Below are 22,905 nucleotides of genomic sequence, written 5' to 3'. Positions count from 1 at the left end.
TGTCCTGGAACTCACTCTGTAGACCAGGCTGGCCTCGAACTCAGAAATCCGCCTGCCTCTGCCTCCCAAGTGCTGGGATTAAAGGCATGCGCCACCACATGAACATTTGGAAAGCATATACTTGAAGTTTTACATGTATAAATTGTACTTGGCTAAACCAGACAACAAGCTTTTACATGTAGGAATAAACCTATAGTTTTATACTGCCATGAAAGCACCACTGTTCTAGACAAGCAGGTCCTCAGGTGATGGGGTCATGTGCATGCGTGTTAGAGGACAACTCTCAGGAGTTGGTTCTCCCCTTCCACTGTGAGTTGCAGGATTGGGCTCTGGTGGTCAGGTCTGTGTGGTCTACTAAGCCCTGTCACTGGTCCTCTGCTAGGTTCCTTATATCCATTCTTCAGTGTCGTTTTCATCACGTGGTAGGATTCGTCTCCATTGTACATATGAAATTGTGATCTGGGAAGATGTACTAGCCCGAGGACTGGCTGGTCATTGCAAGTTCCAGAATGCTGGTGAAGACCGAGTTGGGGTGCTGCCCAGGTCCCTCTGTATTCTGTCTTAGCACTGTCTTCTCTTACTTTCAGTTATTCACACAGCACTGGGGGAGTGGGGTGATCGACCCTGTCATGCTAGGCATTTGAGCCATAAAGATGATGATTGGCCCTGGGATCCTCCCATGCTAGCTAGTGGAGGCATTTAAAACTCCAGAAGCTCCCAGATGCACTAATTGATTTTATTTAAAATTCTTTGTGTAGAATTTACATAGAACAAAAGCTGTCTAATGGAGTAATTTTCGGAATAGTAAAATGCTGTTCTGAGAACTCTGACATTGCATGAAAATAAAATTGTTCTTTAATGTTTTTACCCAGTAGGCCTTCCTGAGGAAAATGTGGATCTCCTCCATAACCACAATTGCGTGTATGTAGCATAGACATTGTTTTCTTATTGGATTTGATGCAGGAATGTAGTGGGTTTTGTCTAAATGGACTTCTCTCTCTGCTGTGAACATTTCATCATGGTAGTTTATTGGTTCAGCTGTGGAGAAGCTGAGGCAAAGCTATTTTGTGCCAGCCAGAGCTATTTATAAACCATCACTGAGAGAAAGCCTTTTTTTGTTATTGCTGTTATGTGTACTAAAAAAAGGAGTGTTAAAGGGAAACTTAGGATTTCTTTTTATTCTGTGCCCTTATTCCCCACAATGGTATTTTTAGAGGTTATTTCTTCCAGCTATATCTTCAGAAAAGGCTTTACCTTTGTCATAGTAGAGGCAGACAAGAACTCAGCTTGAAGCCATTCCCTTTCTCAAGTTTTCCTTTTTGAAGGGTGCAAGGATCAGAGAGTGGAACTTTGTGTGTGAATTGAGCCTCTTTGCCCTTAGCCCCCTTCCTGATCAGTGCATCTGCTTCATAGTGGGGAGGAATGACCAGGAGTTAAACGGAAGACGCCTTTAAGAAAAGAGGTTAAAATACAAGAGCTGTTTCTTTGAGTTTCTTTGTTTGTCCTCACTTCTGCTTTGCTTCTAGAGAAGCCCATTATTCTGCTCAGCCCTCAGAGAAGAATGCTTTGCTGAGCAGGGTGGCAGATGATCATTTATTGTTGCAAGTATCTGCTGAGTTGGACAAGTACAGAAGAGGGATGTAGTAGAGCGGCTGTTGTGAGCTGAAGCTCAGAGGACAAGCCGTGTTCTAGAAAACACCAGATTCGTAACTCCAGTGTCTCGTAGCAGAGCTAAGTTCCAGAAGCAGTGGTTCATGTGTACCCTGAAAGTAGAATTCTTGTATCTTGCAGATGTCTGATTTGGGGCCTGGATGTGGGGGTTCAGTACCTTGAAGGCAGTGTTTTTCCACTTGGGCAAGCCTTACTGAGTGTGTGTAGATCCTTGGTGCCAGCCACGGTGGGGACCACATAGTTAGTAGCTGTAGGCATCTTGGTGTGTGGGTATGTATCCATGCCATTGCCCGTCTGTCTGTGCTTTGGTTCCTTACATACATCTGAGACACCACTTCTCAGTATGGATCACCATTTCTGCTCACCCCATCACATGAAGCAGCATGTTTCACATAGCCCAAGACCTCTTGGAAGGTTAGTGAACTGTGCCTCCAGACTGTGCTGAGGGATAGTATGGCTGTTGGGTTTCATGACTGCAGATCATTCTGCAATCCAGAGGACATACAAAATATAATGCTTAATATAATTCAGCTCCTTTTTCATTAACATCATGAACTATGGTGTAAGGTTTTGTGTTTTTGTTCTAGAAATATAGCTGACATTAGCATTCAGGTATACAGTTCAGTTTATCTGTAGTGAAAGTCTTCTAAAATGAAGTTAAATACAGCACAAAGGGCATAGAAAATCAATATTATTTCATTTCTTGAAGTAAGATCTTTCTATACACATTTGCTTGGGCTGCTTATAAATTTCTTCCGTTACAGAAGTATTTTATAATAAATGTCAGTTATAGATTTAACTGTAGCAGAAAATAGTACAAGTTCTGTAGCACCTTCATGCATCAGGTAAAAACTGCTTAGCTCAGTGTTAGCGTAAGGTAGCCATACAGTATCCTGAAAGATATTTTTAAAGTGTGGTGATATTAATAGGACATTTAGTACTCTAATACATGGACTATTGTACAGTTCAATATATTGCACTTTGAGCTATTAGTTTACCTATTACAACCTCTACACTCAGTAAAGATACTGAAAATATTTGCTGTTGAGTGTGAACTTCATTTGAAAATAATTTTTAAAAATTGTGTTACTTTAATACTAATGACAGATGAGGTTTAGTTACTTTATAATATAAAGATTTCCATACCAATGTTAGTTACTGTTAACACTGAATTCTGGCTAGGGATGGAGATAGGTACCTGTAATCCCAGCATTAGGAAGGGTAAGACCATCTAGGCTATATGGTGAGACCAGGTCTCAACAAATCTGAACCTCTCAATTTTGCTGTCATTAGCCACTGATTGATAGAACTGGCTTAAAGTAATTTATTAATGGATTAGGATTAAACATGTGCAAATTCAGTTTTCTAATAACCATATATGCATGATCACATTTACAGGCACTCTCTAGGGATGCTACTGAGGAAATATTCCTCTTTTTCAGAAAAAAAAAAGTAGCTCAGTATAAATTAAGTCCTCATTAAGTTCCACTATACAGACAGGCATGATAGTACACTAGATAGAAGATTATTTTAAGTTGGCTTTCAACACTGAAGTACATAAACTAAAGAACTTTGTTTCTTTAATATACGCTTAATAATAAGTGAACAGTGAGCAAGCCTTGTTGCTAGGAGGATCCATAAAAAACATTTCTTGGCTACCAGGTTTATTCTTCCTAACAAGAGTTTGGAAGTGTTAGACCTACAGATGAAAGTTAGAATTTTAGTAAATAGTACAAAAAAATGAAACATTAGAATCTCATATCTATATGGAAATAAGGGGCTTTTTAAAAAAAAAAGTGCAGAGCATTTAAAATTAGCAACCTGTGTACTTTGAAGGAGATGAAAATATATACATGAAATTCATGAATTCTACTTTTAGGAACTGATACACTAGTAAGAGATTTTGAATTGTTCTAATTGCCATAAAATTCTTGATATTTTTACTTCTATATGATTCTTCCATGTTCTACTTTTTGAAGGAGTATTAGAATACTGGTTTGGAGATGATCTAGGAAAATAAATCTTTGTATAAAATGTACAAGAAAAGATAGCTTTTCATATAATTTTTCCACCTTCATTTCTGAAAATGACCACAGTTGTCTTAAATATTTCTCAAAAAAATTATTCAAATTGTGTTTATGGGTTAATGAAGTTATGAATTATACAGGAAAAAAGATGTAAAATATGTAAGTAGAAACTTAAGTAGAATACTAATTCTTCAATACAAGGCAGAATGGTTTTGGTTGTATATGACAGTTGTGGCTGTTATTATCAAACATAGCTTACACATAGGGATGTATTTGAGATACAGGTAAGTATTGAATGCTAATAAATGTGCTTGGAAAAAATAGGTCTTTAAAAATGTTAGCTACTAGATGAGTTACTGCTCTACATAGCTCTGAAAATATAGACACCGTGGAAAGCAAACCTACAGAGTAGAAAGACTTGGACATAGGCTTGGAAGGTTTGGTTCTCAGCACTCACACGGTGGCTCACAGTCATCTGTAACTTCAGTTTCAGGGAAACCAACACCTTCTTCAGGCCTCTGCACACGAATGTGCACACACACACACACACACACACACACACACATGTATTCACATATATGCAGGCAAAACACCCACATGTAACATTTTTTTAAAAATTGAAAATAATTTATATTCCCATAGCTAATAATTGTGATGAATGAATAACAAGAGGAGGTCTTACCCCATCTAAAGGATACCAGTTGTGACTTTTTTTTAATTTTTGATTATAAAAAGAACTACTTTAGTGATCTAATATTTCATGATTTTGACATGCAAAGAATTGTTCTAATAAAATACTCCCAATTTAAGAATGGTTATGAGTATAACATTTTAGGTGAGAATATAAAATACAGTTGTTAGCACGGGTAAGGCCTTTGCAGCTCTAAGGAACCTGCTAATGCATAAAACTGGTCAGCATTCTCCCTCCTCTCTCAGTCCTGATCTGTTACCAGGTATAGTTGTTCATCTATGGACTTCAGACCTCAAAAGCTGCTGTGAGAGAGCTACCTAGGGAGGAAGCAGAAGCAGCTTTTGTGGCCTTTGAACTTGAAAAGTATCATTTTCTCTATTAGCCCTGGTGTTTCTTTAGAACTTACGTTTGGCTATGGATGGAGGTCAGTGAAAGTAGACATCCTACTACAGGTAGACTTGGTAGGTTTCGGTCTACATCATTTCAAAAGCAGACACAGAAGAAAATAACTTCAGTTTAGTAGCTGCTATCGGCAAAGTAGTCCAAGTTTTAGTTTTAGATATTGTCGTCTTTGAATTAAAAGAATTACTAATTTTAGCTGTTGCACCTTAAACAGAATAGATTTGGAGCTGGAGAGATAGTTGAGAGATAGAGTACTTCCGGGGTACACATAAAGCCCTCATTTGACCTTAGGTGCACACACGCACATACACATACACAGTAGTGCACTTTTTAAACTATCACTTACTGTGTAACTTGAATGCTAAATGGATACATCTTAGCTTTGAAGACATTGTTTAGTAGTTGTCAGGTGACAAAAGGAAGTCACCTGAGAAGGACAGGAACAGATTATGGTGTGAAAGAACCACTCTGGCACAGTGCAGAACAGTGCAGAGTACTGAAGAGGTGGAAGAGAAGTCATCTGGTATGCTGTTTTGTGTCCAGAAATGGACGGCTATTTAGGTACAGAGCTTGCTCATGTGTGTCTGTACATACTTACAATCCCAGCTATTTGGGAAGCTGAGACTGGGCAACTTAACAGTATGCTGCCCTTCCAACCAAAGTAATTCTGAAGTGTTAACTCTAAACGTTCTGCAGAGATGAAAAATATTCTAGCCCAAGACCAGACTAAGTAGGCTGGGGCTGCCCTTTCCCATGGTTCTGCTGTTCGCAGTGGCTCTGAAGCTCACTGTGTTGTGGTAAAGGAGAGTCGTGGATGAGATGGTAGATAGCATATACTTCATACCAGTCGGATTGCATATTATGGTTTGAGTTGGATTTATTTAACTTTTAAATGTGGTATTTTGTTATTTCAGGAAATGTTTGTCTATTTATCCACCCAACTAAAGAAGTTGGCAGAGGCCCACAATGAAAGACTACTACAGACACCTCACAACCCTATATCCTTAGGTAATTTTCTTCTTTTAATAGAATAATAGTTGAGATATTCTAAGAAAGGACGTTATCATTTATAGAAGTAGTAACTCATTTTGATTATGCTGATAATTTTAAATTCCTTCTAGTATTAATTGGTAACTTAGCTTACTTAGCCTTTAAAATGCTTTAATGCTTCTCTAAGGTAAAATCTATCAACTGAGGGAATCAGATCAGTATGTGTGATGTGTGTGTGTCCATGATTATGTATGTGTTTTCTCTAAATTTATCTGATATGGAAACTATCCCTGCTATAATTTAAAGTGCTAGGTTATGCCATGGGACAGTGCATGTAAGCAGTTTCCTTATCGCCATTTGTTTTGAGTGGTTTTGTAATCCAGAAGCCTGCTGAATGTGTTTTCTCTCCTAGCTATGACACTTAAGACGATAGATGGACACCATGACAAAGCTGTCACTCAGCTTGGCTCAATGCTTTTTACCAGACAAGTGTCTGGAGCCAGGTAAGTCCGATTAAGAGGTGAATCTATCTGCTTTCGATGTCACCTGGAGGACACCATGCGTCTGTCCCTCTTCCAGGAGTGATATCTGTAGCTTTTGAACCCTGTTTGTTTTCATCCTGTGGTTTTTCTAATGGATTTACAGGACTTGTAAAAGCCTATAACTGCCAAGCTCCACTTCCTAAACTCACAAGTTCCAGTGGAGGGTGCTGCTTCGGTGAAAGCCCAGTTGTGCAGCTGTTGTAAGACAGCGAGGCTGTCGGTTTTGGCTTCAGTAGTTCCTGGGTGTTAGTGCTTGACTTTCTGCTGATTCCAGCATTTTGGCTTTTCCTTCACCCGCCTTTCTTGCCCTTTGCTGTGCTGTCTAGTGATTTGGTGAGGTAAATGATTCTTCTTGTTTGACTCCTTTCCACCACCCCACCCCACATAATGAGGTTCATTACAATAAAAGTGCTTGTGTTGGCTTAAAAAAAAAGTGTATTCAAGAATTCTCATCAGTAGTCCTTAGCTATATTCTGACCTGTGCCTGAGAATTCACTGTGGTCAAAGAACAAGAAGCCAACAACCCCATGAAGCTGTTGATGCCCTATCTCTGGACTCTGTGATCAAAGTATAGGAAGACAGAAGTCTTGGTGCCTCTCTGGATAGATTGTTGCTGCTGCTGCTGCAGTGCTTCTAAGATTGAACCGAGACAAAGTGGTAATAACATGGCCACAGATACAGGCCCTTGATACAACTCTCTCTCAGAAACGGTGTCACTAAAGTATCCAGACTGGACTTGAACTTACTGTATGACCCACTTAGGCCTAGCACTTGCAAGTCTCCTGTCTCAGCTTCCCACATAGACCCAGGTTCTGTATAGATTTTGTCTAATTCTTTCTTAGATGATCTTCAGTACTGTCATATTATGATGGTAAAAATATGGCATCTTTCCTACCAATTTCAAATGGAAATGTTGCTAATGAAATACTGTTTTCTAATTGCTCTACTTAGATTTATGTTGCTGTAATTAAAATACTCTGACAAAAAACAAATTGGGAAGGGAAGAACATTTCTTTAACTTATATTCCAGGTCATAGTCCATCCTCAAGGGAAGTCAGGGTACCAACTTAAGCAGGAACTGAAGTAGAAACCACTGATGAAAAAGTACTTACTGGCTAGTTCATTCACTTATGTTCAGCTAGCTTTTTAAACTGTCCAGGACCACCTGCCTAGAGATAGTCGGATTGCCCACAGTGAGCTGGGCCTACCTGTATCAGTTAGCAATCACAGTAATATCCCAAAGCTAAGCCCAGAGGCCAATCCATTCTGAGGTTCCATCTCCCAGTTGACTTTAGGTTGTATTGACCAAACAAACAAACAACTAACCAGAACACTAAACTAAGAGGGTTATGCCATTCGTGGTAACTATTACTGAGAAGCATGCGCTCCACTCACATCTGCATGGCACTAAAATCAAGTGTTTTAGAGAAAAATGTGGTATCTTACTCTAAATGCTTTTCATCATATGAAAGACATACACTGTCTTCATCAGTGTTATATTGCTAAAAGACATCGTGAACACTTACAAAGGAGAGCATTTGAGCTTGCTTACAGTTTCAAATGTTTTGTCCATTTTCATCATAATGGAGAATAGAGCAAGTAGAGGAGAACATGGCAACAGGCAGGCAGACATGATACTGGAGAAAGTAGCAGAGAGTTCTACATCTGGATCGCCCTCCAGAAAGGGAGAGAGAGCCACTGTCCTGGCTTGTGCTTCTGAAACCTCAAAAGCCCACCCCCAGTGACACACTTCCTATTCCACCAAGGCCACGCCTCCTAATCCTTCTAAGTAGTGCCACCTGATGCCTAAGCATTCAGATGTATCAGCCTGTGGGGGCTGTTCTTTTTCATCCACCACACTTGCAGAGGATACTATACCTGTATCAAAGGACTTGGATTTTATTTGTGCTTTGGTTGGATCTTCCTGGATCTGGCAGGTTGTGAGCTAGCTGATGGGGAGCTGGTGATGGAATTTGGATTCTCTGGGTACTCTGAAATAACAGTATGAGCTCTTAACCACTGTGCCATGCATTTGGCCCCGTTGTTTGGTTTGGCTTGGTGTTTAGCAGTGACTTGCAATGTGGCCTGGCTGGTCTTGGGGTCCTCCTCACGCTCCTCTAGTGCGGACCACACCTGGCTAATCAAAGAAAAAACTCAAAACTTAGGTCAGTTCAGCTTTTAACTTGAGAAACTGGCTGTATGCCACATAGTTCTGAGGCTTTTGGTTGGTTTGTTTGTTGTTGAACCCACCTTCCCCTCCCCCCACAGTTCCCCCAAACAGGGTTTCTCTGTGTAGTAGCCCTGGCTATCCTGGAACTTGTTTTGTAGACCAGGTTGACCTCAAACTCCCAAAGCTCTTCCTTTCTAGTGCTACAATTAAAGGTTTGTGTCTCCACACCCAGCCTTTAACTGGCTTCTTTAAAAGTGAAAGATTAGAAATCTGTTTGTGTTTAAGGAAGCCTTGGAAGTCAGCCTTAAATAATGCATAAGTTGTTGGTGACTGTTGCTGTCTGCTGGCCACCTCCCACTGAAGCAGTTACCTAGTTCCTAGATCCTGCTGTGAGCCCTTTTGTTGCTGGTTGAATGATTGAAATGTCATTTGTTGCTGTTGTTTTGGCTTTTATAGTTGAAGTCAGATTGTAGGTTTGGCACAAATGTAAATGTCTCCTTCCGTGTCTTTGAAGACGCTCTTGCTCTGTGCTATAGAAGCTGAGTAAAGGGTCATCGCCAGGCAGAACTTCGCAGTCGCATTTTACAGGTTCATTTTAAGCTGACAGTTTGTTTGCACTGGCCACAATTTATGCCTGTTTCTCAGCTTCCTAACTGGCGGTTGTATAGCTTAGTGAGACAGTTGCCTTGTTTCTGGGTGGGTGGTATCTATTAACATCACCAGACACGTCAGGTTGATAAATCTTCTTCCCTTTCAGGGCCGTGCCTCTTGGGAACATGCAAACTGTGAGTGGCCATACTTTCCGAGGCTTCATGTCCCACACAGATAATTACCCCTGTGCTTACCTCAATGCGGCAGCAGCCATCGGGATGAAGATGCAGGATGTGGACCTGTTCATAAAGAGACTTGACAAGTGCTTAAACATAGTAAGGAAAGAACAGACTAGAGCAAGTGTTGTGTCTGGAGCTGTCGGCAACAAAGCTGAAGATGCGGACATTGAGGAATTGGCTTTGAAACTGGATGATGTGCTTGGGGACGTGGGCCAGGGCCCTGCTTTATGACACAGGGCTCTTTTTGACAGTTCATACAATGTACGTAAAGTTTTTGAATCAAGAATTTTATAGAGAGTATTCTGTCAAGGAAGAGACTGGTCTGAGGGTGATGGCTTTTTATCTTTAGATTGCCTCAGATGATTCTCACTAATATAAAATGTAAAGCTGCAGGGAATTCTCACTCAGATACAGAGAGCTTCTTAGTCATTCTTCAGCATTCAGAGATTGTTTGTTCATTTGTTTCCAATCACACAGAATTGAGAAAGATCTGTTTCTAATGCTGCTTAACACCAGATGTTTATGTAGCCGTATCTGTGCCTATTGAAGGGACGTTTCCCAAGGAAACAGGGCCAAGTCATAGGCTTAAGAACAGTTATTCTCAACTGGACTGGCTTCCTTATATGTGAACAGCATGGAAAGACTCACAGTGGGTGCTAGTGGCGTTACGTGGTAGAACCCAGCAGTTCTGCTTAGCACCTCACCTACTGCCCAACACGTGGTCCTCAGAAGAATTCTCCAGTCCAGGACATCAGTAGTGATGTGTTTTAGGGAAGCGAGCTCCGCAGTGAAAGAGGAGTTACCACATGTGCTGCCTGATGGATGACACTGCTGTTTGTGGGCTGCATGGAAATCAGGGGGCTCATGAGAGCAGTGCCTAGCGATGTGGTGGGGGTCACGGTTTGTTCAGGTGTGTGCCATGTTGTTCATATACCTATAAAATCAGCTAATTACATGTTTTAGACCATATCTCAGTGATATGTGCCTGCAAAAATTTTAAAAAGTTAGGTCTGTGAATGTTACTAAGGCTACTTCGTCAAGACTGTTAGTGACAATAAGAGTCACTAGTTGCAAACAAGTTACTACAAGTTGTTTTCTATAATACCTGCTCATTTTTCCATTTGGGCAACTGCAAACTTTATTCCACATACTGTCTGGGCTTTAAGCAGCCTTTGTGACTGCATATATATGAATGACTGAAATTCTAGGCCCCATACCTCTATTTGTGTTTTTATTAGTTATACAGAACAAAACAAACAAACAAACAAACAAAAGAACAAAACAAAAAACAACTAAACTGGGGACTTAGTGAAACCTCTTGGGAACAACCATGCCAAAGCTGTGTTTCTTAGGCCTACTCTGTGGAGCATCACTCTACCCAAAACATAGTCATGAGGAAAGGGCCCATGGAGGAATAATTCAGGGAAATGCCTTTGTAAATTTGCTCGTGGTGTATTAAATGCTACAAGAGGATTTCTTTAGTAAAATTGACCTGCTTTTCCAAAGAGGAGCCAGTTCTCTGAAGTGAAACTCTCCCAACACAATGGGTCAAATGTGTTAACCTCCGGACTCTACTCTTGTATTGGTATGGCACTGAGCTGTATATGAAAAGGGAGTCTTCCTTGCCTACGAGCTTAGCCAGAAGCTGTTTTGAGTGTGTCAGTTGGGCCATGTGAGCCACTGATGCACCTGCAAGTCGAGGCTGGATAGAGAACTCACTGGTAAATGTATTCTACCTTTGGGGATCAGACACTAAAATGGCTCTTAGGTAGCTGTAGTAACTCGTTACATGGGAGTAAACCTAGATTGAAAGGCTCTGTGCTGTTTTCTGTGTGAATTGGGGACTGCACTATAAATGAGATGAAGCCACAAGGGCCCCGTCTCTGTGGGGCCTGTGAGGGTCAGATGCTGCTGCCGATGGAATTGCTGGCAGTGCAGCTTCCTACGCATCAGGCCAAAATGATTTTCTAGAACAAGTGATCTATATTGTGTGATCATCATTTTGCTTAAGAAAGGCCAGAGTCCAGAGACTGGAGATGCTTCCTCATCTGCCGAGTATCAGCAGTTCTTGGCTTCAGCTGCTGAATAGATAATAATTCTAATTGAAGATAAATTACATGAACCCACATGTGAATGATAGATATGGTACAGCATTTTATTGCTGGTGCGTAAAATCCGCTGCAGTTTTGGTTATTAACCCTTTCCTTTTTAAGCACTTTTAAATTCCAGCTCTGTTCCTCCTAGCTCCAGGCTTGACCCTAATGTCAGGTTTTCCTCCCCCAACCCTGTATGACTTACCTAAGTCTCTCTCCTGTTCACATCCGCGTGTTAGAAGGACTACTCCTAACTCTGCGGGAAGCACGGACATTCCTTGGGATGCTTCTTGATATGCCTGAGTTGCCCTCAGGCTGTGGCTGTGGAGGGTACAGGGCAAAGCATTGCCTAAGACCCTACTACTGTCTCTGTGGCCCAACTCCTCTTACAGTAGGGCCATGACGTAGACTGTTGGAGATTGGTTTTTAAAGTCACTGGGCTAGAGTAGTCTGCCTAGAGAAGAAGTTTGGTCGCTAACACATCTTATTCACATTGCAGGGAGAGGTGTTTTCAGTTGAGTCTTAGTTTGCCCTAGGTCCCTGCCGATGTGTTCTCACTGTCAGGGAAAGATATGACAGAGCCTTGTAAGCCTGTGTTAACTATGAATCTTCCTACTGGCTCCTGGTAATAGTTGGTCTCAGTTATACAATATGAGTTGTGTAATACAGTTCTCTTCCACCAATAGGCCTTTGATGTGCAATTGGTAAATTTAAATATCATCTAAATAAATATTTTTCTAATAACTTGGCCCAGCACCTAGTTATTCACTGATTCTATTTCTTTACCCACAAGACAAGAAGAACTGTCCCTGAGGCCATAGGTACAGAGTATGTCTATGCTATGGCTTCCATAGTAGAACTTTGACAAAGTCTCATGTTTTAAACAGGTGGTGACACGGAGTAAGTGCCCTCCTCCTGACAAGCTCAGCTTTGAGTCTTTTCACTAAAGTAGGCAATCAACAATTGAAAATAACAGTAATGAAAACCAATGATGAGTCTCATTCATATTGTTCTCAGAGAAAAAATTGAAATACACACACATTTGGTGCAGATAAAAATTGGATTTATTTTGCCTCCCAATCTAGGGTGCACTAGTTTTTGCCAAGCTGGAAAATGGTTTTGTTTTACGTTGATGAGATCGACTTTATATATTGAGTTGGAAGAAACCCAGTTTTACATGCACAGAAGTTGGTTAATTTCAGATATTTTATAATCTCTGAATAATTTGGTAACCAATTGGCCATGCTAGTTGCAGAAGTGCATGTATGTATTCATGGGCATGCGTGTCTGCGTCGAGGACTTGTCAGACAGGTGCTAGGTGCCTCCTTGTCTGTTTTTGTTGGTTCTGCTCTTTGGCCAACCTTAGTCTGCAGGTCTGATTTGATGCCTTCTTTATGCCTTCCATTTTACTTTTATTTTGGCTTCATGGTCTGTGTGACATAAAATGATGATTTTACAGCTAATGAATATTACTTTGTAACTAACCAGCTGATATTCTGCAGTTCAAGCTAAGGCCACAGACAAAGTCCGATTCTGTTTATACCATAGTTTTGTTTTGTTTTGTTTTAAATCAAATAATGCCAACAGGAGCCTTTGGGGAAGAGGTGAAGGAAGGCTAAGTTTAACCGTATAACTGGGGTGGGGGTGAGGGTTAAGTATGAGACTGTGATGTGGACATCAACCTCCTGACCTGTATATTACCAAAAGGGAGAAACAATTCCAGAAATATTTTTGGTATAGACTGTTTAAAAATAAAAACAAATTGTATAATTTATTACATGAAATAAATTTTTAATAAATCATTGACTACAGATGAAATCTGGAAGTGCGAATAACCTACACTGAAGTCTTCCTGCACTCTTATTTTCATCATCAGTGCTTGCCCAGAAGTCAGAAAGGAAATCACGTGCCATGGCGATTGACTGTAAAGGCCGATGCTTTAGTCCTTTCTAAAAGAAACACTCAGGGACAGACAAGATGGCAAGTGGGAAAAGGCACTTGCTACCCAGACTGACATACATGTTAACTCACATGATGGAAAGAGAGAACTGATTCCTAACACACACACACACACACACACACACACACACACACACACATACACACACACACACACCATTGTGCATGTACACACAGAAAATAAAAAGTAGTAAGTTTTTTTAAAAAACCTGTCATTTATTTGAAAATAAGACCTACCTGTCAACTTAATATTTTATTGTTGACCTGTCTGTGCCTTTTAAAATTAGGCAGTTGCCATTAAGTTGGAGTTCAAGTCTTCCCTTTGAACTCATGTTATAACATCTCCAAATCTTGGACTCATCAGATATGGAATGGAGACCACCCTAAGCAATGAGGATCCAGTGGATAATAAGTGCAAAGATGATTAATAAATGCTTCAAGGTCTGAAACAGCATGAACCTGTAAGTGGTGACAGTCTTGATGAGCCATATTTATTAAATTGTATTACTTTTAAATGAAAATGTGTTATGAGGCAGGTTATTTGTGAATCGTACACATTTTCTAGTAGAAATTCCAAAAACTAATTTGATTTTTAGATGACCTTTCTTTTTTCTTTTTAATTTTCAGGGTCTTTCTATTTGGGCTCTTAATGAGTTTCCTTTGGTTTTACAATTACATTTGAGAATTAAAAAACGTATTAACGTGTACTGACTATTTTTTTGCATCTGAAGTTACAGACTATAACCTAAGAGAGATGTTCAGAGCAAGTTCGTGTCACAGTGACCTCTGCAGGGCTGTGTTAGCCTCCCGTTGGTTTTGGTATGGGCAGCAGGATTACAAACATGACTTGCAGAATGCATACATCCTGTTTCTATGTACCTTTACTGTGGAGGGCAGCTGGTCAGGGTCCTGTGTTCACACATGTACGAGGCCTTCCTGAACCAGCTCTAGTACACATCTGTTGGATGTATAGCCCTGTAAGGCAATTCTTAGATCTTCCTCCTCAGAATGTGTTCACCCTCACCCTCCCCTCAATTATTCACACTCTTCCCCACTGAGAGGCCAAAAGTCTGGGACCCTCGACTGTCTTACATTCTGAATTTATTATAGCAAGAAGTCATGTAAAGCCAGGCATGGGTATGCATTTCTGCCATCCTCACAATCAGGAGACTGAGGCAGGAGGATTGTGAGTTCAGGACCGCCCTGGGCTACAAAGTGATGTGACTCTGCCAATCAAAACAAATAAATAATAGTCACCTTGTACCTACTTTTAAAAACTTCCCCAGAATCAAGCCTGTGCCCTTCTCTGTATCAGGTTTGAACTGCCTGTGTTTTTGCTTATGTTATTATAGGATCTACTTCCTATAATAAGTATTATGTATTATAGGACCTACTTCCTCTGAAAAGAGGCCTGACCACATCTAAACTTGCCCCCTTTCCCTCCATCCTTCCGGCTCTTCCCCTTTGGCCTTATTCCTGTCCAACCAAACTGGTCCGCTTGCTGCTGCTCACTCCCCCAAAACACATTGCTTCTGGCTCTTCTCTGCCTGGGAATGTCAGCCTGGGCCCTTGGTTAACTCACTTTCCTCCTGGTTTTCTTAAATCTCCTTGTAAGGGAAGGCTACTCCCAGGACCTTTTAAGAGCTAGAGCTGTCTTCTCTCCCTTGTCTTCATGTGTCGCATGTGCTCCGTGATAGCCGTCCTAGGTGGTCCTAGCCTATTGGCCATGCCTCATGCTGAGGAGTGGAGGTCTAACATAGCACACAGTGTACAGGTTGGTGAAAATGTGTTTTCCCCTAGGCCTCTGGGTAGGCATCAGTACCACCAGAATAGTGACTGCTCTCTCATATTCCAAGCACCTAAGCAGCAGCTGCCACGGGACACTCAGCTATTTATTGTATGAAAGATTGAAGAGGGATTAAATATTTATGCAGCTGTGAATCCCATCATGTCTGATTGAAACTCCAATAGTTCCATCTCTAATACATCCCCGAATCTTTCCTTGAGGTGCAGATGCAGAGGTCCTGCTCAGCTCTCCTTGTGCAAAGGGAACCACGCCTCATCTGGCTGCCCCATGTTCTTTCTTACCTTCAAGGGCAGCTATAGCCTGTCAAGCCAAAGTCAAAGTCACTGGGTAGTATCTGAACATGGCTGTGGTATAAGATTACCCACCCCCTGCTGTGCATACCTCCTACCAGGTGGGTCGCAGACTTTGCTTGGGGACTTTTTCCTGGCTAGCAAACATACCATATCGGGCTAGTGATTCCTCTGTCCTGGCCTGCTTTTCCTGTTTGTTTGTTTATTTGTTTGACAGGCATTGCTCTCTAGTAAACCTTTTCTTCTCTTAACATGGTCACCTAATCTGCTTATAGGATCTGACCTAGAGTACCTGTGGCCTCCACTCCCCTGTCTACCTTTCTTCTCTTGCCTCTCTTCTTTGCTCTAAACCAACCCTGGGCACACCCACTTACAGTATTCGGGAAATGCTAATCTATATACAGTTCTTTAGCTGGATGAATCTCATTAATAGCCTTTGCAGATCATGACATTGTTTTAACCTTACTCGTGTGTGTGTGTGTGTGTGTGTGTGTGTGTGTGTGTGTGTGTGTCGAGGGTGCACTCACTTGTGTGCATGTGTGGAAGTCAGAGATCACCTTTGGCTATCTTTCTCTATCACACTCCACCTTATGTTTGAGACAGGGCCTGTCCCTGAACCTGTAGCTTGCTATTTTGACTAGACTGGTTGGCTGGCTAGCCCTTGGTATCCTTGCCTGGCCTCCTCTCTTGGTGCTACCATGCCCAGCTTTTATGTGGATTCTGGGGATCTGAACAGCAAACACATTACTCAATGAGCTATTTCCCAAACCCTAGTCTGGCATCAGTTGGTAAGTTATGATTTTAAAATCCCAATTGCTATTTTCAAACATGTGTCAAGACTTGAGGTTTAACACATTTTTTTATAAGTGACCCATAGACCCCGAATGAGAGCAAGATCATCCAATCGGAGAATCTCTACAAAGGCTCAAATAATAACTACAAAGTGAGAGGACACCTTCATCCTTAACCTGCCACGGAGTGCCGGAGTGGCTCGCTTAGGATTTAGTGTCAACTTGATACAACCTGGAATCACCCGGGAAGAGGGAACTTTAACTGTAGAGTTGTCTCCATCAGATTGGCATGTGGCCATGTCTATGAGGGACTGTCTTGATGGTGAGGGGCTCAGGCCACTGTGGGTAGCACCATCTGTAGGTGGGTGGGCCTGGGCTATATTAGAAAGTGAGCCGAGAGGGAGCTAGCAACCACCACTCCTCTGTGGTTTCTGCTTGAATCCCTGCCCCTCTGTCCTCCATGACAGACTGTGGTAGAAGCCTGAGATGAAATGAACTCTTCCCGTAGATTGCTTTAGGTCAGAGGGTTTTATCACCGCAGCAGGAAAGCAAACTAGATCACTAATCGACCTGACCTTCCGAAAGCTAACTTTTGACTCATCTGAAAGGATAACAAGACCTCCCGGGACTGAGATAAACATCCAGTGAAATTTTATGTGTGGGAAGTGGCTGGGGGAGGGAGGATGGATATGTAGCCCCTGGTCTGATAGGAGCTATCACTGAATGGTTGGTAACACAACACACCAAAATGGAAAAGATCTTTAATGAAATAGCATCGGAAATGGGCTTTATGCGGTGCAGCTGTGTTGGCTTGGTATTTATCACATCCTATCTATCGCAATAAAAACCGAGACTGCAGCTATGGGAGATGAGCCTCGGTCTCGGAGCTGCCCTTCCTCCTGCTTCTTGCCTCCTACCGATGGATTTTCTTCTTTGTCTTAAGGCTTTTTTTTTTTGGTGCTGTTAAAAAACACAGATGCCTCCGGAAACAGATAACTGCTTATTCTTATCAGTTAAGGACGTCTTAGTTGGGGAGAGTTTATCAGATGTTCCTGAAGAATAGGCTTAAAAAAAAAAAAAGCCAAACTTTAGTATAGAAACTTTCAAAATCTCTCAGAAAGCCATCTAGTGCCTGCTGCTCCAAGTGCCCAGCTGCACTTCCTGCCCATGCAATTGGCGCCTACCAAGTTCCACCTTGTTTCACTGGTCTCACTAACCACACCTCTGGTTGCAGAGTACATCGCAGATATTTGTGGGTGGGGCTCAGACCCAACCAGACATGACCCCCAGGTGAGGGAATACTGGGCCCCCACCCCCAGAGGACGAACCTAAGGTCTTGTGTGCACTTAATGCATGCTCGATTACTGAGATATCCCCCAGCCCTCTTGTGATTTTGAGACAGGTTCTGCTAAGTTGCCCAGGCTAAACTTGAATTCATTCTGCACCCCATTCTGTTCAGGCCCATGAACTTGGACCCCAAGCTCTTGGATAATCATAGACTTTCAGTGTCAGTTCTCCTAATAGGATCTCTGTAGGGTTGGGCTCTTAAGGTTGTGTGGTAGCAGTTGTCCTAGCTACAGAGATAACCTTTGTTCTGAAATGTGTGGAAGGTGAATGGCGCTATGTCAGGCTTCACGAGCAGTGGAGCCTCTACATCTTAACAGTTGTTCAGAGGGGAAGAGAGGCAAAAAGGTATGCCTGGGAAACATGAGAGGAGGGAGTGGGCTGGCCTGGGGAAAGAACCCTTCCTGATGTCTCCTGGTCAAATAGAGAGATAGGAGAGAGAAAGAGAGAGAGAGAGAGAGAGAGAGAGAGAGAAAGTGGAGCTTGTAGCTTCTGACCAAAGCTGATACTCTCCACTCTCTTCAAACAACTTGGTCATAACCTGACCTATGAGACAGAAGCCAGAGTACTGGAGTTCAGTCTCTGGGATCCACAGGAAACGGCTGAGTGTGGAAGCACGTGCCTGTAACCCAGCACTGGGAAGCCAGAGACGGGAGGCTCCCTGAGGCTTGGTGGCCAGCCACTGTAGTCCACTTGCTGAGTCCCCGGGTGCAGTGGGATACCCCCATATCAAAGGGAGTGGACTGTTAGGTCTGAATGATCCCGAAAGTTGTCTTCTGATTTCTACATGCAGCAGCTACACATGCACAGAGGGAGGGAGGAAGAATAAGAACAGAAGAAAACGAAATCAGAACCTCCCTTCTCCCTTTGGAAGAGTTTGCCTGGACAAAATTCAGGATCCTTGGGTATCTGTGAGCCTCCTGGAATTCCCCAGGTAAGAAACCAGATGTCGAGAACTCTTCAAAGCTGCCTATGTGAGAGGTTCGAACAGAGGCTGGTCCTGAAGGCTGGGGGCTTCATGGGTCATGTCTGGGGCCTGAGAGGGCGCAGAAACCCAGAACATCTTTCTGGTCTTGGCCTTTCCTTCCCCGTGAACTGCACTCTTCTATATGTTCTTCAGCTTCTGCTGTCCCCACTCCATGGATGTTATCACCGTCCACTTGCCTGGAGACTCACCTCTTCCTAGGGGACCAGATACCCTGGGAGGGGGGAGGGGGACAGGACAGAAGCCTTTTGAACAATGACTTCTGCTGTTGTTGAAGCCCAGTAGAAAATGTGCCCGCTTTTATTTACTAACGCAAAGCAAATGGACCTTTTAACACTGGGAAATCAGCATTTTTGGTGTGCATTTATGATCATTGTCTATTTTCTGTTTATTTCCATTTATTTGCAGCCACTGGGTTTTGGGGCCAAGTTGGTTTCTGCGCCAGTCCCTACGGGGGAGAAAAAGGGAAATAAAGTAGAACTCATAACCAACCACACTGTGCGTAGAGCATCCCCACGGAGTCCGGAGCTTCCTAGGCATGAAATTGACTGACGCAGGGAGGCAGCAGGTGTGGGGACACATGCCACTTGCTGCTTTCTTTTTTTTTTTTTCCACTGTGTTTATAATCAGTGAATGGCTCTGGATGTTTAAACGGTTCCCTAATACTGACGGAGAGCGGATGCCATTACAACCTGAACTTGTATTGCCACGCAGATGGTGGGGAGAAACATCCAATTGGGCACACAGCTTTGTCTGTTTCACTTTTAAAAGATCAGCAGAGTGTCAGACATCCATGATGCCAGCAGGGGGCGCATGGGGGAGGGGAGCAGAGCACCTCTGCCGCTGTCCTTCAGACTACATACATATCAAGGAGGCGAGGTGCCACCGCAGCCTCCCCTGTGAGGAGGGGAGTTCACAGCAGCATCTGTGACTTCCCCCTCACAGCATCCAAACCTGTCCCCATGACATGTGACTTGTAGGTTTTGGAGATACCTCCCCCCAACTCCTTGCAAACTGATCCCACCCCAAACACACCTGGGGACGTGGGGTGTGCTTCACAGCTCGAACATCTTCAAGCATGGCGGCACCCTCTACACCAGCTGCCACCTCCCACTCCCACCTGTCCCTCAGATTGCTGCCTTCTTGTGGTTCATTCCTTCACTCCATTTTGTGGGATCTCAGCAGTTATATTCTCCCCACTGTCACTAGAAGCTATGACATCAAAGCTAACTCTGGAAGTAACCTTCACCAGGTTTGAAACAACAGAATGACATTTTGTGAATCTGAGCAGAAAGAGCAGGGTGACGAGTCAGAGGCCCTTCCTAGTCCCTTAAGGTCACCCCAGGAGTAAGTCTCCATTGAGAAACCCACACCCATACTTGGGGGTGTGTGTGTTTTATACTCCCCTCACTCTCCACCTCAGCACCTCTCTTTCTATTAACCTGATACTTGAATCTGTATTAAAATATCTTAATAAATCCAGCTCTGCTTTAAGGAATTAAAAAAAAATCACCTGAGGGAGGAAGCCCATCCCCTGAAAGAAGGCCAAGGTTGAGAACACACTCCAGGTCACTTCTGGGTTGGGACATTGATCCCAAGAGTCAGCACTGATGAAGCAGTGCTTAGTGGAGGGAGAATGGAGGTGAGTGCTGGCGCTCACCTCCTGCGGTTTAAATGAGATGTTTCCCTTTGTCTAGAGTGCTTGGATACTTGGTCCCTCATTGGTGGCACTGTTCAGTTGGTCCCCAGATGGTGGCACTGTTCAGATATGTGACCTTGCTAGGGAAAGTATGTCCTTGGGTATGGGTTTTGAGAGCATAAAGACTTGTACTATTTCTAGTTTGTCTTTTGCTTGTAGTGCCAGATGTGAGCTCCCACCCCCACCACCCCCACCACCCCCACCACCCTGACCCCCGCTTCAGGCCTTCTCTCTGCCATCATGGACTCTATCCCTGTGGTGCTGGAAGCCCAAATAAACTCTTCCTTCTGTAAATCGCCCTGGTCACCGTGTTTTGTAACAGCTACGGGGAAGTAACTAATGCAGCTAGTTAGCTGTTTCTTTTCCTTCAGTCTGGGGCCCACAGCCCATGGACTGTATTAGGAAGGGTCTTCCCATCTCAACCTAACCTCGAAACTTCCTCATAGTCATGTTTAGAAGGTTGTCTCCTAGGTGGTTCTCTGTCCTGTCTCGTTGACAGTCTCCTCTGCCACCATCTGGTTTACTGACATATCATACAGAGCAGGGCAGTACTCGCTCACCTCACCTCCTCCGACTAGCTTCTTTCTTTTCCAGTTGTAAAGGTGCCTCCCACACCCACACCGGCATCTCTTGACATCTTGTGACCTGTGGTGGGCTGGGCTGCGAGTACCACCTTAATTTTACTGGGTGACTGAGAGGACTTGTTCAGACTCATGCCAAGGGTAGAGGCTGTGCTATTCTGTTTTCTCTTGCTATAAACAAATAGCCAAGACTGAGTAATTCATTAGAAACAGTTTGGTCCAGTACTAAAGATGGGGATATCTTAAGAATAAGCATAGCACCAGCATCACTTGACACTTCTATCCAGGATGGAAAGCATGTACCAGAGACACAGCATGTAGCTTGCATTTGTGCTCACTCACCCAGGTCTAGAGACCTCTAAAGAGTACATTCCCAGGCAACAGCTCCTCTTGAAGGTACCCACTTCTACCTTGTATCCCAGCATTACTAGAGGCTAACAAGTTTTTACTGTGATTCCCAATGGGCACAAACCCCTTTCATACCATGAGTAGTGAGCCCTGGTCTCAGGCTGGCTCTGGCCTTGGAGCTTCTCTTAGAAATATTGGAATTCAGGGTTAGGGTCTGTGCTTTGGGGTAGTATTATCTGAAGATGTGGTGGTGGCAGATTTGAGGCCACCCTGCTGTAACCATCTGAGAGAGTCACAATCTAGAGATGAAGGAACCCAGGACATCCCAGTGAAACTTTAGATATTGATGCTGAAAGAAGTCTCGTTATAGCAGCTTCCTCTAACGTTAAAAAACCTTCCATTGTGGAGGGAAACTTCTTAAGACAGGATGTAAAGGGAAAGTTAAATGACAGGCTATTTTAGGACCGGGTGTTTACAAGGAAGTGAAACAACACGACATTCTAGGAGGGGAAAGTGAAGCACTCCATCCTGGTAAGGAAAGCTCTGGTAAAATAGGAAGCAAACAACACAAAAATAGCTTCAGGAAGTCCCTGAAACTGACCAGATTCACTAGTTTCCCCCAAAGTAGATTAGTAAAGTCACTTCCTGTGGTGATTTAAATGAGAATGGCCTTTATCTGCTCATATGTTTGAATGCTTAGCCCCTCATTGGTGGACTGCTTAGGAAGGTGTACTGGCTAGTTTTGTGTCAACTTGACACAGCTGGAGTTACCACAGAGAAAGGAGCTTCAGTTGAGGAAATGCCTCCATAATATCCAACTGTAAGGCATTTTCTCAATTAGTGATCAAGGGGGAAAGGCCCCTTGTGGGTGTTGCCATCTCTGGGCTGGTAGTCTTGGTTCTATAAGAGAGCAGGCTGAGCAAGCCAGGGGAAGCAAGCCAGTAAAGAACATCCCTCCATGGCCTCTGCATCAGCTCCTGCTTTCTGACCTGCTTGAGTTCCAGTCCTGACTTCCTTTGGTGATGAACAGTAGTATGGAAGTGTAAGCTGAATAAACCCTTTCCTCCCCAACTTGCTTCTTGGTCATGATGTTTGTGCAGGAATAGAAACCCTGACTAAGACAGAAGGATTGGGAGGTTTGGCCTTGTTGGAGGAGGTGTGTCACTGGGGGGTGGGCTTGGAGGTTTCAAAAGCCCTTTCCGGGCCTAGACTCTCTCTGCCCACAATTTGCAGATCAGATGTGAGCTCTTAGCTACTGCTCCAGTACCATGTCTGCCTGCTTCCTACCATGCTCTCTACCATGATGGTTACGGACTCATACTTTGTAGCTGTAAGCAAGTCTTCAATTAAATGCTATTCTTAAAATTAAGATGCCTTGGTCATGGTGTCTCTTCTCAGCAGTAGAACAGTATCTAAGGCATTCTCCAGTGATCGCAATCGCAAAGACTAGCCAAGCAACCCGGAAGAGATGGGGTCTAGTTGAGCTGAGCCCGAAGGGCACTGACCAACTGAGCTGCCTAAAAGGACTTCCTCCAGTCTATTGAACTGCCTGTAGTCTGTACAGTGTAGTCCAGGTATTTAGCTATTGTGAGTGGTCACCCATGCTAGGGTAGCTTTGTTGAGATAGGTGTCTTTGAGTCATCTCTGCTTCTGTAAATAACCCATCACCTATATTCCTGTAACTC

General features: G+C 43.1%; 1 protein-coding gene across 3 annotated transcripts in view; it reads left to right on the top strand.

Moving 5' to 3' along the window:
- The window catches only part of Sepsecs (Sep (O-phosphoserine) tRNA:Sec (selenocysteine) tRNA synthase), a 26,211-nt gene extending 15,810 nt beyond the window's left edge, over nt 1-10,401 (top strand). For all 3 annotated transcript variants that reach the window (XM_021162976.2, XM_029477423.1, XM_029477424.1), the window contains 3 exons: nt 5,706-5,799; nt 6,194-6,284; nt 9,251-10,401. In XM_021162976.2, coding sequence (XP_021018635.1) covers nt 5,706-5,799; nt 6,194-6,284; nt 9,251-9,554 — 489 coding nt within the window. In that variant the 3' untranslated portion in view covers nt 9,555-10,401. The remainder of the gene's footprint in view (nt 1-5,705; nt 5,800-6,193; nt 6,285-9,250) is intronic.
- The last annotated feature ends 12,504 nt before the right edge of the window (nt 10,402-22,905 follow it).

The sequence above is a fragment of the Mus caroli genome, chromosome 5, assembly GCF_900094665.2.
Source record: "Mus caroli chromosome 5, CAROLI_EIJ_v1.1, whole genome shotgun sequence".
Lineage (NCBI taxonomy): Eukaryota > Metazoa > Chordata > Mammalia > Rodentia > Muridae > Mus > Mus caroli.
Note: the sequence above shows the minus strand (reverse complement) of the source record. Positions and strands in the feature narration are given on the sequence as shown.